At 28.3% G+C, this 15,009-nt stretch overlaps 1 protein-coding gene across 3 annotated transcripts in view; it reads left to right on the forward strand.

Annotated features, from left to right (window-relative positions):
* LOC126838936 (protein unc-13 homolog B) overlaps window positions 1–15,009 on the forward strand; it is a 148,663-nt gene that overhangs the window by 27,037 nt on the left and 106,617 nt on the right. For all 3 annotated transcript variants that reach the window (XM_050573743.1, XM_050573746.1, XM_050573744.1), the window contains 7 exons: window positions 6,532–6,648; window positions 7,761–7,913; window positions 9,991–10,105; window positions 10,169–10,317; window positions 10,738–10,840; window positions 11,297–11,389; window positions 11,471–11,624. In XM_050573743.1, coding sequence (XP_050429700.1) covers window positions 6,532–6,648; window positions 7,761–7,913; window positions 9,991–10,105; window positions 10,169–10,317; window positions 10,738–10,840; window positions 11,297–11,389; window positions 11,471–11,624 — 884 coding nt within the window. The remainder of the gene's footprint in view (window positions 1–6,531; window positions 6,649–7,760; window positions 7,914–9,990; window positions 10,106–10,168; window positions 10,318–10,737; window positions 10,841–11,296; window positions 11,390–11,470; window positions 11,625–15,009) is intronic.

Genomic DNA, 15,009 nt, shown 5'->3' on the forward strand with positions numbered 1-15,009 from the left:
TTGAAAATATCTAAAGATAATATAATAACTCAGTCAAAAAAAGTTGTTTTAATGTTTGATGTTTTAAATGACTGTTAAATTCTGAAATACACATTTAATTTGGACAATTTTTTCTTAGTTCATAATTATTAAAGCGTGATTTTGTCCGGATCCTTTTTAATTTTTGATTTAAATATATTTCTGACCGTGAAAAAGTATTCACTAAGTATTATAATATCTTAAAAAGAACCATTTGTTTTGCTAGTAAGGCTTATAAGTAAGTAACTGCAGATAATATAAAATTAAAATTAACATAACATTTTTGACCGAGATAAAATTAAATTATGTATATACAGGGTGTAATGTGAAGTTCTACCGAGCTTCAAATGAGACATTCTGGATGCTCTATGAAAAATAATTTCAGATTTGAAATCGGGAGAAAAATTTTTGTTAAATTGATATGTAACATGATTTTTTTGGTATCTGGCCACAAGGTGGCCGCCAAATGGAATTGCCACTGAATGGCCGGCATGTGACTAAAACCAACATATGACATGCGACACATAATTTAATATAAAATAATTCTAAGGACACCACTAAATTGAGAATAAAATTCTAACCCAAAATGATGTGTCACATGCCTTATGTTGGTTTTGGTCACATGCTGGCCACATTTAGTGGCCACTCGGTGGACGCAAGTGTGGCCAGATACCAAAAAATCATGTTAAATATCAATTAAACAAGATTTTTTCTCCCGATTTCAATCTGAAATTATTTATTTTATAAGACAATTTTTAAATGTGATACGAGTTCTATTTAAAATAATTTTTAAATTAAAAAAAAAATGAATACCACTTATTGTACCCATAGAGCATCCTGAATGTCTCATTTAAAACTCGGTGGAACTTTATATTACATCCTGTATATAAAAAAATTGTTCGGCCCGTGGCACAAATAAGTATTGAAACGTAAACATATTATTCTTGATGTTATTTTAAATAAAACTTTTGCAATACTCTAAACTTTTTTTTTTTGATATTCATAAATATAACATAATTTGATAACCTGTAATGAATAAATAATAACCTTAATGCATTAAAAATGTTTAGAAAATGGCCAAACCCGTCCGTTTATGCACGGTATTCAAGTTTTTTTTTAAATTCTTCATTCTTCTCAAATTCCTTAAAACTTTTTTTATTTCACACATAACCACCTGTTTCTACGTTGAATTTCTATCATTTTTATTCATTTTCTCTCTTGAAAATTGACTTTTTATGTGTTAGTATATTTCTTATGTATTTATGTATTATATAATATATATATATAGGGCAATTCTTTTAATGCTCCACGCTAGTTTTCATTAAAAATAAAGATTTTTTTATAGTTTTTCTTTTTAAAACATTTTTGTTACTATTATTTTACAATACTAGACAGTATTCAAATGTTTATTGTTTGTCTTAGTATTTTCCAGAGCTCTATCAACTTTTAAAACTTAAAATTAAATAGCAACGTATACCTTAAAATTACTTTTTAAATTAGGAATGATTTGATGAAAATTTTGACTGTTTAATAACCAGTTAAAAAGTAAACTAAATATATAAGTTATCATTTAAGTTTCAAAAGTTGATAAAGCTTTAAAAAATACCAAAAAAACATTTTTAATACTGTATAATATTGTAAAACAAAAAAAATTTTTTTTAAAGAAAAATAATTAAATAATAACTATTTTAAGAGAAAATTAGTCTAGGGCGATAACACAATTACCCGGTTTATATATTTTATTTATATATATCATACTGTCTTTTTTATACATTGTATATAATACATTCTCTAGACATACATTTACATTGTTTACACATCATATTTCACACACATACATTTGCATACATCTACATCAGTTAAGTATATTTTAACAATATACTAAACAACACGGATATGGGTCATTTGTGTCATTATACATACTTAATCGATTATAGATTAATCGATTAATAACTATAGACAGAGGTGGACAAATCATTATAACACTGTTAGACCTATGTATTATTTGAATATAAGTAATAAACATTTAGTTTTTTTACTAAATATAATGTTAAGCATTGAAAAAAAAATTTTAATTTTGGGTAGTTAAATCCTTAGTTAATTTGGGCATTATTGTTGTTGTAACTTATATATATATATATATATTAGTACTATTCCAATTGTATTAGTGTCCACCTTTGGTTATAACTGTATAAGTGATTGGTGCATTTTGATTTTTTCTCCTGACTTAAATAAATGTACCATTGTTCATAAAAAAAAAAACTAAACAAATATTTAATTTTCGCATTTTGCTTGGTATCAACCTTCACAGACATGATCATTTATCATTTCTTTCTATTTGCCTTTAACTACTATAAGTTTTTAAACCGCTTTTGAGTGCATTTTAAAATAACCATGTTTTTTTTTACTGTTAACATTATGTTTTAAGAACGCGCACCACAGTAGTCACGCGTAGGTCTAGACATACATAAATTGGTGTCGGCACATTACGATATTTTCAGGCGGGTTAAAAACGGTCGCCAGCGAACCGTCTGAGACGACCATATACACTTACTAATTAAATATGTACAAATTACAAAAGTAGTAGTAATAATTTTAACATTGCACTTACCTAACACTTCTATTTTTATTTTATTTTTTCTACTCATGTAATATATTAAATACTCTCGCGGTGCATTATGAATGTGTTTTTTCTCTAAAACCGATTTATCACAACAACATGTGTATTTGATACTTGTAAAACCCCATGCGAACCGTATTAGTACGTTACACCGTTATAGGTAATGGTTAGGATAAACTAATTTTTATGTAATCGCTTGGTGTTAATTTGGCGCAACCGAAAATCAATAGTGGACGCGTTTAGTGTTTGATTTAGTTTCAGTTCTTAGGTTTTAAACAATTTTGAAAATAATTACTGAATAAAACCCCATAAATTAGTTCTGTAGTATAGTTACGAAGTTAACAATTAGCATAATATTCTATAGAAATAATAATGTAAAGCTGGATAAGTCGAATGTCTAAGATGTAGAAGGTATTAAATGAGGCTAAAACAAAACTCAATAGCACATTATATCAATAATAGTTACATGATATTGTGAAAATAAGTTTTTAGTTAAGAAAAATGTTATGAGTGATTTTAATAATATAATCTTGGCCGATTAGATATGATGATAAGACAGTATAATTTAATTTAAACTGGTGGTAATATTAAGAGCAGTACCATTAATAGTAATGCAAATTAATGTGAGTGAAAAAGATAAAGAGGATGTCATAACATTCCAAATAGTTGGAAATAATTTTACCGGTAAAACATAATAAACGACGGCCACACACGGTACTTGGTGCAAAGAGGAATATACTGAAACGCACCCGGCATTACATATTATAACGAATATCAATTCGATCGCTTTCAGCACGTCAACTAATAATTATTATGTACTATGTGTTAAATGGTACTGGTATGTATATAATAATATATGTATACAAAGGGTGTACTAAACGCTTTCTACTTTTATGATGTGCCAAAAAACAATTATATCATCATCTAATAAATATAGCACACATCTTGGTATCTGCAGTAAACTTTCACACAATTCATAAATATTTTAAGAAATTGTACGATAACCTTTAGTTTTATGTTAGCAACGATCAAACTCACCTTTTTGGGACCTTAAGCTTATTGCAACTTACCAAACGCTAAAATAGGTTAAACAACGTTCAAAATCGAAATTGGTTAAAAGTGCTGCATAACCGATTGGATCATTTTATAGCGCTTTTCCTTTCTGTCAGTCATCTAATACATGAGTAGACATTTTTTACAGCTGTCCGATATAAGTACTATTGATTTTGTTTTTCCGTTATATAAATGATAGCCTATAATACCTTATACCTAACAGATGTAGAAAATGTAAGCAAATAAGGCGAATAAAAATCAGTACTAATAGAATAGAAATATTTTATTAAACAACTTTTTTTCTTAAAACATTTGTACACACAACACATACATTTGATTAATTATTTTATTATTCCATAATACATAATATAGCTTAATATATATGTATGTATAACTTAGAAATATACAGTAATTTTTTTAGTATTATACATACAGTAGGGTGAAGGAAGGTATTTTCGTGGCATAAGCAATTTCGTGATATAGTTTGTTTGATCCTATCGCTAATTCCCTATTAGAAAATTGTCTTGAAAATCACACTGATTGTTAAAATAACAGTTATTTTAACAGTTATTTTAACAATCAGTGTGATTTTCAAGACAATTTTCTAATAGGGAATTACGCGATACGATCAAACAAACTATATCACGAAATTGCTTATGCCACGAAAATACCTTCCCTCACCCTATAATACAATTTTTAAGAAATGATAAAGAATTGGTTTTTTTCATTAAACATTTTATCTGGTTATGTTATTATTATTGTTTTATTTATAATATAAGATAATGACTCGAATCAACTCCGAACCCTTACTTACAAGGTATTAAACTGGCATAAGGTGTATAGATAGTATAAAATGAAACACTAAAATAATTTTTTCCCTTATATATTTTGATTGTGTTTCCTTAAATAATTTAAATGTTTCATGATCTTGTTAGTATACTTAAAAACAATCAGTCATTTGTTATTAGGAATAGTCTTAGGCGCTCAAAACGTGAGTTTTTTTATGACGGACTTAATAAGCTTATAATCCGTTCAGAGTTTAAACTATAATTTACTTAATTAATTACCCTAGAATTAAAACCTGAAACTCTCCTTAATGTTCACTGTTAAAGTCTTGTTCTTTTAAATGATTAATCTATAACAGTTTTTTTTTAAAGCGAGAGTAACTGTAGTGTTTATAATATGCTTGATAAATTATATCATGCGAGTTTTCCACTGTGAGTTTACAAGAGAATTTATTTCTTTTTAATTTACTTTTACGGTCCGGTCAGGTTCGTGACAATAAATACAAATATAGCGCTGGAATTAACCGTGCGCATGTTTTGGTACTGGACTGTGAAAAAATAAATTATACTTGACCGAGGGGTTGTGGGCTTATGCATGTTTAAATTATTTCAGTTCACTAAATTACAACAATAATAATATGTAATTGTATTATAGTTTTTTTTAATTTTAGAATTTTTAGAAATCCCATACTAATGTGTATTGAAGGTTGGTCTATAATAACATTCTCGAGTAGATTTGAACAATAACTAATGCACGCCATTACTACATGTTTTTAATCAACATTAAAATTACTTTACAGCTTTACATATAAAGCATCTTATAAAGTCAGCTATACAAAATTATACAAAAAATCGATTATTTTATCACCTTTTTTTATTTGGTACAATTTATTATACTTTCCAATTATGAAGGGTTTAAAAGATAAATCTCAGATTTTGAAATCTGAGAAACTAAAATACTTGTAATTCAGACAAGCAAGTATTTAAGTGCCTTAAAGTTGAAATCATTTATCTATTAAATCGAAATATTAGTTTAAAAAAAACAAATTTAACCATTATAGTTTTTCAAATTCAGACATATTCAGTTCCCAAAATTCGATTTATCTAATGTAATAAAATATGATAAATACGTACCAACAAAAATATTAACTGATTGTTTTAGATTTTTATTTTGCCGATAAAACTCTTTTCACAACAGGTTCCAATTTAAAAAAAAATGTATGAAATAAATTTAATTTCAAAGCTACTTAGGTATATTAAACAAAATGTTTATGTAATAGTATTTAGTTGGAAACAAGGAGAAAGAATTAATCAATTTTTCTTTATTCAATAAAATGATTACGTCTCATTTGCATTAACAAATTAAGTAAATTAATTTAAAAAAAATAACTTTTTGTGCTCCAGACGTTTGACTGGTTTGAGTAACGAGGCTTTATCGGCTGTCCAATATTAACGTACTCGCTTACTAGTCGATCCATCAAATTGTCTGACCTTGGTGATCGACCAAGGCGAGAAACGGAGTAGTTTTTTATATTTTTATATTAGGCAGTCCACTTAGTATGATAATTACTTGGTAAATAAGCCTGTACCATTCTCAGCCACTCTGTAGCGTACGTGTACGTGCCAAGAGAGTGCAACTAGAATAGCGGGAAAGAGGTTTTTCTGTTGACCTAAGCATCCATAATACCGTACATAACATACCGTACCTTTACCTACGTTTTTTCACTGGTCGCGCGGGCTTTGACTAGACATAGAATATTTTTTTTTTGGTTTATCCGTAAACGCATTGTATTCAGACAAGTATTGACGGCTCGTCAGGCGAATTGAGGGGGGGGGGGGGCGCTTGAAACTTTTCCTATACGGTAGCACAATATATTTCATAACTTTACAAGAGTGATCTTTCGGGTAGAAACATGATGACGCCGTACGCACGCAGTGTATATGCTAAAAAACCGCTTGGGCTATCACGCGTCACGAGAGGCGCCTTTAGGATAATAATTATTATATATATTAGATTAATGACACTTTGGTCTTTGGTTGTGTGTGAATGCGCAGACAATGACGAGATGTGCGACATGGTGGATTATCAGAAAAAGTTTGAGATGCTCAACACGTTCGATCAGGACTCGAGATCCGAGGAGGTTTCGGCGCAGTTCCAGTACTACGGACAGTGTAAGTACCATACACGGCACGAGCTAATTAAAAAATATGAAATACAATATAATAGACCTTTGGATTGCATGATCTAACTAAATATATGTGTGATTAAAAGAAAAAAGACAATAACCGACCGACCGATTTGTCGCGTTACCATAATATAGGTTAGCAGCTAATAACATTAAAATATACATTGTACTTAACTATGAGTTAACGATCATACATTGTATTGCTATCGTCATTTCAGTACACAGCCGTCTTACAACAGCTATAAGTAATATTTTAGTGCATAATAATATAGTTTACACTAGTAATATAATGTTTAAACTTTAAAAGTAATACCATTGTAAATGATGTCTGTGTAATTAGAATGGTCATCTGAGAACACGCAGTTGCAAAAGTTATCCTTTTTATTTGTATTACATAATATTTATAAGGATTTCGCAACCTTAGAAAATTACTGAAAGTATCATATTTTGTTTATTCATCAAACGATTATCCAGGAGACATTACAAGTTGACATAGTTACCCGACCGTTCTTCTTTTTAGTATTTTTTTTTTTTGGCAAATTGAGTGTTTCGAAAAGTTGTAGCCTCAAATAAATTATATTAACCATAAATTAGCCTCAAATTTAAAAAATAATATTTTTGTTTGATACTAATTCTTCTCCATTTTATTTTAATTACTATAGTCAGTAATTATATATAAATTATTTATAAATCAATAATTTTCTTTGATTTATAAATAATAACTAGCCGTTTATTAATAGTATCTAAACAAATAATTCATCTGTTTGTCAACGTAATTAGTAGTTGGTTCAACTGCATTATGATTTTCGAATAATTTTTTAAACTTTTACCAACATTTAGATAGTTTAATGAAATATTAAATGTTTTATCATTCGATTTCTTCTTTCTTGACTTGTTCTTTTGTTCGAATTAATTATACTTATATTCGAACTATTTTAGTATGTTTTAATAGTGAACTGCGAGGTTAGATACTTCCAAGAGCGCAATAATAATTAATTTATAGTATCATAATAATTGTCATACTCAAACACACATATATACACATCTCGTTAAACATACAGGAAATCAAATTAACTCGCTATGTTATAAATGTTTCAGCGGCAGGCAATTCGGAAGATAGTGACTACACGAGCGATTTCAATTATCCGATATGCCAGCAGCAAGCCAACTCGTCGGCATCGCAGTTTAGAAACCTCGCCGGCCAATTAGAGAGGAGCCCCACCAGTAGCCCTGAACATCTGTCCAACGCCAGTATATGTCACATTTATTATTACTGTATACGTACACAGAGTTTTGTAGTACAGTTAATTGATTATTGATTTTAGCTTAAAATTGGTGGCTTAAACATATTTGTTATAATTAAGTAGAAAAAAATTACTTATAATTAACAGGTTTTAACATTTTTTAAAACTCCACAAATATAGCCGTTAAGCAATATTTTTTATCTTGTAATTTTTAATAATATTATTTTGTATCGCTAATCTTATGTCAGATTTTATAAATATTAGTAGTTTATAAAAAAATTATTATTTGTAGAAAAAAAACCATATTATCAAAAAAGCGACACAGGTAGATTTCACAGTAAGGAATGATCTCTAGGCTTTCAGTCGAAATGAAAATGATTGGTTAGCGGGAATTATTTGACTAAGAATTTTTGTTTTGTAATTTGAGTTGATTTTTTTTTTGGCGGTTATTTATAGTTCAAAAATATGAAATTTTAATTGATTAGATTTGCAATCTGAAATAAAATATGGTAGGTATATGTAGTTCAAAACATGAAGTGTTCGGGTAAGTGGGCGTATTCAAAATAATGTAACAATATTGGTTTTTTGTATTATTAATTTTTAAAGAAATTGTATAAATAGTACTTGATAAATTCTTTAATTTTATCATTTTTTAAGGCGATACTGAATAATTAATTAATTCATCGAAGGTATACCTTATCCCATAATATATTGTTGTTACTTTAATGGTATTATTAAATAAGTACTATAAAATCGTTAAAACTTAAGATTTCTAAGTAAAAATAACACACAGTAATATTTACGAAATTCAATTAAAGAAAACGCACAACACCTACAGGCTACAATAATTTAATTTGGAATGGGTTGCGAGGAAACTTATTTTGCAAGTTTCCATATTACATTTGATTTTTAAATATCGCAATATAAAAGCCACAGTACCGATTTTGGCTGCTTGTTTTGTGTAGTTTCATGGCTCATTCTTTATTATTTCTGCTTTCTGCGAAAATTAATTTCTTATAGCTTTTTACGTTTACCGGTAACGATTCGCCTGCCATTATTATAACATGATAATATAAATCCGAATATATATATTTTACCAGCAATATACGTTAACTCATATTTCTAGGCCATAATGACTTTTCACGCTTTTTATACTTCACCATGAAAATTTATCAACTACTAAAAAAAGAAGAAAATCGTGTAACGCATTTCACGACTTACTCGACGAGAAACGTCTTTATGCCACCCCATTCCACCTTCATTTTCATTTTTTATTCTGTTTTTTTTTTAGAAATTATCGTTGTAATAGCAATTTCCCTGAAAACTTTTGTAACAAACGACAAAAGTTATAATAACAATTTTTAAATTTGCTTTAACGGATTTTAAAGGCGTATCCGTTATCTGTGTGTTTATAAAAAAATAACCTTTTGTAAAAAACATAGAGATTTGCATCTATATAGTATTGTAGAAAACTGGATTAGCTTCGTGATTAATAATAAAACGCAGCACGAGAATTCAAATGCGATCGGATAAATTAAATTCATTAGTCCGAAATATTTGTGGTGTAAATACATTCCATGGCTCGGGGGGAACGTTTGTGTTTTTCATTATACTTATTGTTTATATATATTTATTATTTTATACGAAAAGCCTAAAAAGAGTTCAAACTAATAAAATACGAATTTAAAGCCTTAAAAAAAGCAGATTTCCATAAATAATATTTTGAAAATTCTCCATTATTTCAATTTATTAGTATAACAAATAGGTTCTATAAAGTATAAACAATACTGTGAATACTAATAAGCGTATTTTTAAAAAAAATGGCATTAATCATATTTGAAGGCGTAATCTTTATTTTAATTTTAAAATGTACCGCAGTCTTGCTTAATTTGTTAAGCAAGTCCTTCTTGCTCGGAACACCTTGCACAAATTCTTTCTGTGGTCACTTAAAGAGTTTAAACTCAATAATCAATTTGCCTCTTGCAGCAGTAACGTTTCATAATTAAACCGAGCTCATCAAGGCTCAGGCTTAAGTGTGTTTCTATTATTATGTAAATTAATTCTATTCCGAATTTACGTTGTAGAAAACGCGGGGGTAAGTCAACATCTGTACGACGCTCAGGGATACGAGGACAGAAGGGTACCAGACGAAGAACTATACTACAACAGTAGACCCAGCAATTATAAAGACCATAAGAGGTAATAAAAATAGTCGTTTGTTAGTGCCTTAACGTTATTAAGTGATTGCTTATTTGTGTATAGGCGGAAAAACGACTTGAAACTAGAAACCGGCGAGTGGTACGACGAAGGGTCTCCCACGACTTTACAGGATCAAGACCAATTCGGCAGTTCTTCCAGGCACTCGTGTAAAAAACACATTTCCAAAAATCAACAACGCAAATCCAATAGAAGTATGCCTGGCTCGACGCCGATTTCGGCTATCGGTCATTTTGTCTAATTATAATGGCCAATTTGCAATTAGATCGCTGGCTGTTTCTCTCGCTGCGCGGGTGACCGCTTGGAGAGAGAAACGGCCACCCGACTGGTGCGGAAAGCAACGCAGAGTTAAGCATTTTTAGAGTTGGGATAACTTTTTTATCTAAATATTTCTTTAAATAATTTTTTTATTTGAATAACGGTCGAATAATTTTTTTATTCGAATAAATCATCTTAAATAATATCGAATAAAGAGATTATTCGAATATAGTTGCCAATTCTGACTACCGCACCAAAAATCCGCTTTTACAAGACCGGCGTTGATTGGAAATCAATCTATGGTTTGATAACTAAAGCTGAAGTTCAATTATAAATCTATTGTGTCTATATTTTAGATAGGAGATCAAGTTTAGAACGTCAAACGTCGGTGTATCGACCGCCTTATTACGATGATTATTATGATAACGGGGACCAATATGAACCCTACGATAATAAACAGTAAGTAGTCGTTGTTTGCTGATATTAAGACCCTATTATGAACAGTGACCTTCTGCATTTCCAATATTTATCAAAATTAAATTCAGAAATAATTGACAATATTCATTTAAATGCTTAAAGAATAATAATTAATCCTAACCACTTTTTCATAACACGACAAACCTCTTTCTATTGAATGTTATAAATGTTTAAAAATTTAATATCTTATTACTCGCCGTTTCTTGATGCAGTTATGTATATTTTTTGGTAATTTTTAGATACAAGTTATTTTTTGAATAAAAAAATTGTCCTCTTATACTCAAAAAGTAGTATAATGTACTCTGTAGTGTTCTTTGATTAACATAGTATAATTTTACATGTTTTTGTAGACGTTTTCGACATATCAAAAAGGTTAAACGTGATTAATTATACCGTAATACACACACTCGTTACTAATACATGATTTAATTATTTCAGAAATGTACAAGAAGAGCAAGTTATCCCATACGGTTCGTCCAAGTATTACAGCGACGGACCCGCCGGAGACATGTATAGTAGCTATGATAACAGGTACATTCATCTCGTAATTGGCTCTCTCCAGGGCAAATGTTGTACTGATTATTTACATTCACGTTGCGCATATTTTTGCAGCTACAGTTATGCGAATCAAAAAGAGGAAGACAGTCAGTGGGACGGCGGGGGTGTAACTGGCGAATACTATTACTCTCCCGGGTCGAGTAGCGACACACAACAGCTAAAAACCGTTTACCCCGTTCAGCAGCCAGTCGAAGATGAAAACGAAGAGGTATACACGTATATCTTCATTAGCAAAAAAAAAAAAACATAATAACGCAATTTGAGAGAGACATCCGTTGGTTTTTCGGGTGCTACGTTTTCTTAGGATGTTTGTTTATCGCGTTGCCGTTAGATTGGGTAACCCAAATAATGGCGAACAAGTGAGCTGTGATGTTAAAACTATATTCGGGTTAAATCGGTAGTTTCTCGCTCGTCGAAAACATCAATAATAATAAAAAAATAAAATAAAATATAACTCTCCAAAACGTTAATGTCGATCACATGTACATGTGCATTATAGTCCTTTGCGAAAATGTACTGATCGAAATTTAACGACCGTTGATATTTATTTATCGTGGCACACAGGTGTTGTGCACACGTTTTATAATACAAAAGAAAAAATATAATACAAAAAATGTATACCTAGTTCCAAACTAATAAAACAAAAGTATCGAGCAAAGCATACATTTTCCACATGCTTTTTCATAAAAAAAAACCTTTCTAAATTCCAAATACAAAATATGTTGTTTGAAATATTATAAAAATAAAACTGCACATAAATTGCCTATTAATTCTCCTTTGTATTACTCGATCCATCGGTGGACATTTTGGAAGAATTTATTTAATGTTACCTATTAATATTTAAAGCCTGTTAAATACATGTATTATTTTTTATAAATGATTAGTATAATAATTAAAAGTGCAAGTATTATTCAACATCATTTATATGAAAAATAATGTCAAACGCCATTAAAGCTAGTTAATAAATCGTCTATTCGACGCTTCTCTACTATTTAATATCGGCTAAATTTATGAATTAGGAAAAATAAAATATAATAAAGTTTTCACAAGTAATAAAATACGAATTTAAATTATAAATTTCACAAATTAAAAAATATGTATAAAAAATCAATAATTTAAATGATGGTTGTTTACTAATACTGCAAAAAAATCACCGTACATTAGAAAATAATAATACTTTGTATTTTAAAACATAACAACAAAGTTTTTTTTTATTTTTTTCTAAAACACCGAGATATATTCGAAATACAGTTCAGACTCCTTTACTTACTCCATTTACTTCCATACACCATTGTTAAGTAGGTATTTCTTTTATACGCACGATTCTTTTTACTTCTACTATTAGAAGAAGCTGGTCTTATCTCGTTCATCGCCAGTATGCTAATATAATATAACCTAGCCAACTTAATGGACTCGTTTTCATCTTATCTTAACTGCTTTATTGTGTATTCTTTTTTAGTTCTCTCCAAAGTACTATATTATTATACATGTATATCAACATTATCATCTCTGCCACACTTATTCTCAATTAATTTTTTATCCGTTTTTATTAACACAATACAGTGTGATAATATATTGTGTTTAATGCATCGTAGGATGATACCACTGCTAATCTCTCAGAATATTTCTTATTCTATTATAAAATATGATTTTAGTATTTGTAACACGGTTTATTTATTTATATTATAATGAAAATCTAAATAACTTAAAAAAATAAAAGTAAAAATCCATTATAAAACTAGTATTACACAAGCTTCTAACAGTTTTGAATTGAAGCTAAAATATAACTTGCATTATAGTTTTCATATTAGTCTAACATTCAATTTACTGAAGTTTTTAAATAAATTAAGAATAATAATTATACATGTTATTATTTTTTACATTATTTTAAACTAATATGAAGGTTTATTTTAATAACTACTGTCGGACCTATTTTAAAATACCTTGATTGTAAATTCATAATTATTATTTTTAAAAATATACATTTAGACCTAAATTACACATTTTTAAGTAATATACAGACAAAATATTACAAAAAAAAAAGTTCAATGTTTATTTAAAGTTTATATTTGTTTTAAATGTTAAATGCATTGATTTAAGCATTGTATGATGTGATCCATCTAGAGATATACCATTAAATGACCACTGTTCAATTAAAAAATGGCAGGAGTCCCTTAATGACCTGTTTTGTGTGTTTATAGTCACCCAATCTACTTAATACTTTTGGCGTAGTTCTTGATAATTAATTAAGTTATTTTTATTATTGTTTTAAATTTGAATAAATTAAAACATTATATTTATAAAACAAAAAACAATACAAACATTTAGAAAAAAATTACCTTATAATAGAAATTAATCAGAATTAATATCTAATTGTATATTGTAAATACAAGTAAAATAATACACATAATCAAAAATATAATACATTGTCGATCAAACATTATATTAACTATAAAGTACTTATTTTAAAGCAAAAATGTTTTATTAAATTTGAAGAAGACTATATATATTACTATGGGGGATTTTTAATTTATAAAATCTATAAAAATATATGTTTAATTACATCAATCCACCTAACCTATTTAGAACTTAAAAGAATCAGTAAATTACGAATTCTGTAAAACTACTAGCTAAAAGTGCCATTTTTTTTGACAATATTTTATTTAGTTTTGGAATTACCACAATATAAATTTTCTTTTAAAATCGTAGTTTTAGATTTTTTCAAATTTCGTTGTATAGTGTAGTGCTATGTTGAAGAGCCTAAAACTTCTTAGGGCTTCAATCAAAAACTCAAAAATTGGCACGTCACTTCCTGATATATATATACAAAACATCTGGTAAAAGTTTTGTAACGAAGACTTATTTTTAGTATGTGTTGTAAGAACTTAAAAAAAAGATGTTATGCGTAGTTCTAAAATACGAAATTAGAAAAATTCAAGTTCTTACAACTCCTAGTAAAAATAAGTCTCCATTGCCAAATTTTTACCAGATGTTCTATATACATATAAATAAGTGCTTTACAGATTTCAGGGTTTTATATTTCAAGCTCTAAAAAGTTATAGTCTCTTAAATATTGCACTTTTTAGTAAAATACCAAACTTCTAAGTTACTTATACATCATAAAAAAAATTGTCCAAATAAAATTATGAATCAAAAGTGTTAGTTAGATATGTCAGAATAAAAAAAAAAATTTGAAATTTTGACTTTGAGTCAGCATACAAATTTAATGAAATTTATAACATTTTAAATTTGTTTTTCAATTTTTATCTACTCAAAAATTTGAAAAAAAATTGTTAAAGGATATTATGAAAAAGAACACTTAAATTACAATTATTGTTCAGTGAAAATTCCATTTCGATATCATAATTAGTCATAAGTAACGTGTTCGTGAACTTTAAGGTGTTTTTACAATAAATTTACAGAATATAGCATGGCCTAAGTCTAAAACAATTTTTAAAATTTTTTTTTCTTCTCTTTATCGTTTTTTTTTTTTAACTTTTTGTACAGGATATATAAATTTAAGGCATTTAGAAAATTCACTCGCACACACATCAGGTGATTTGACATGGAATACATTAATACTCTACATTAAT

The sequence above is a fragment of the Adelges cooleyi genome, unplaced genomic scaffold, assembly GCF_023614345.1.
Source record: "Adelges cooleyi isolate 19-005CV unplaced genomic scaffold, UGA_ACOO_1.1 ACOO_flye_CR_arks_rails_tigmint_CR_PRNA_30, whole genome shotgun sequence".
Lineage (NCBI taxonomy): Eukaryota > Metazoa > Arthropoda > Insecta > Hemiptera > Adelgidae > Adelges > Adelges cooleyi.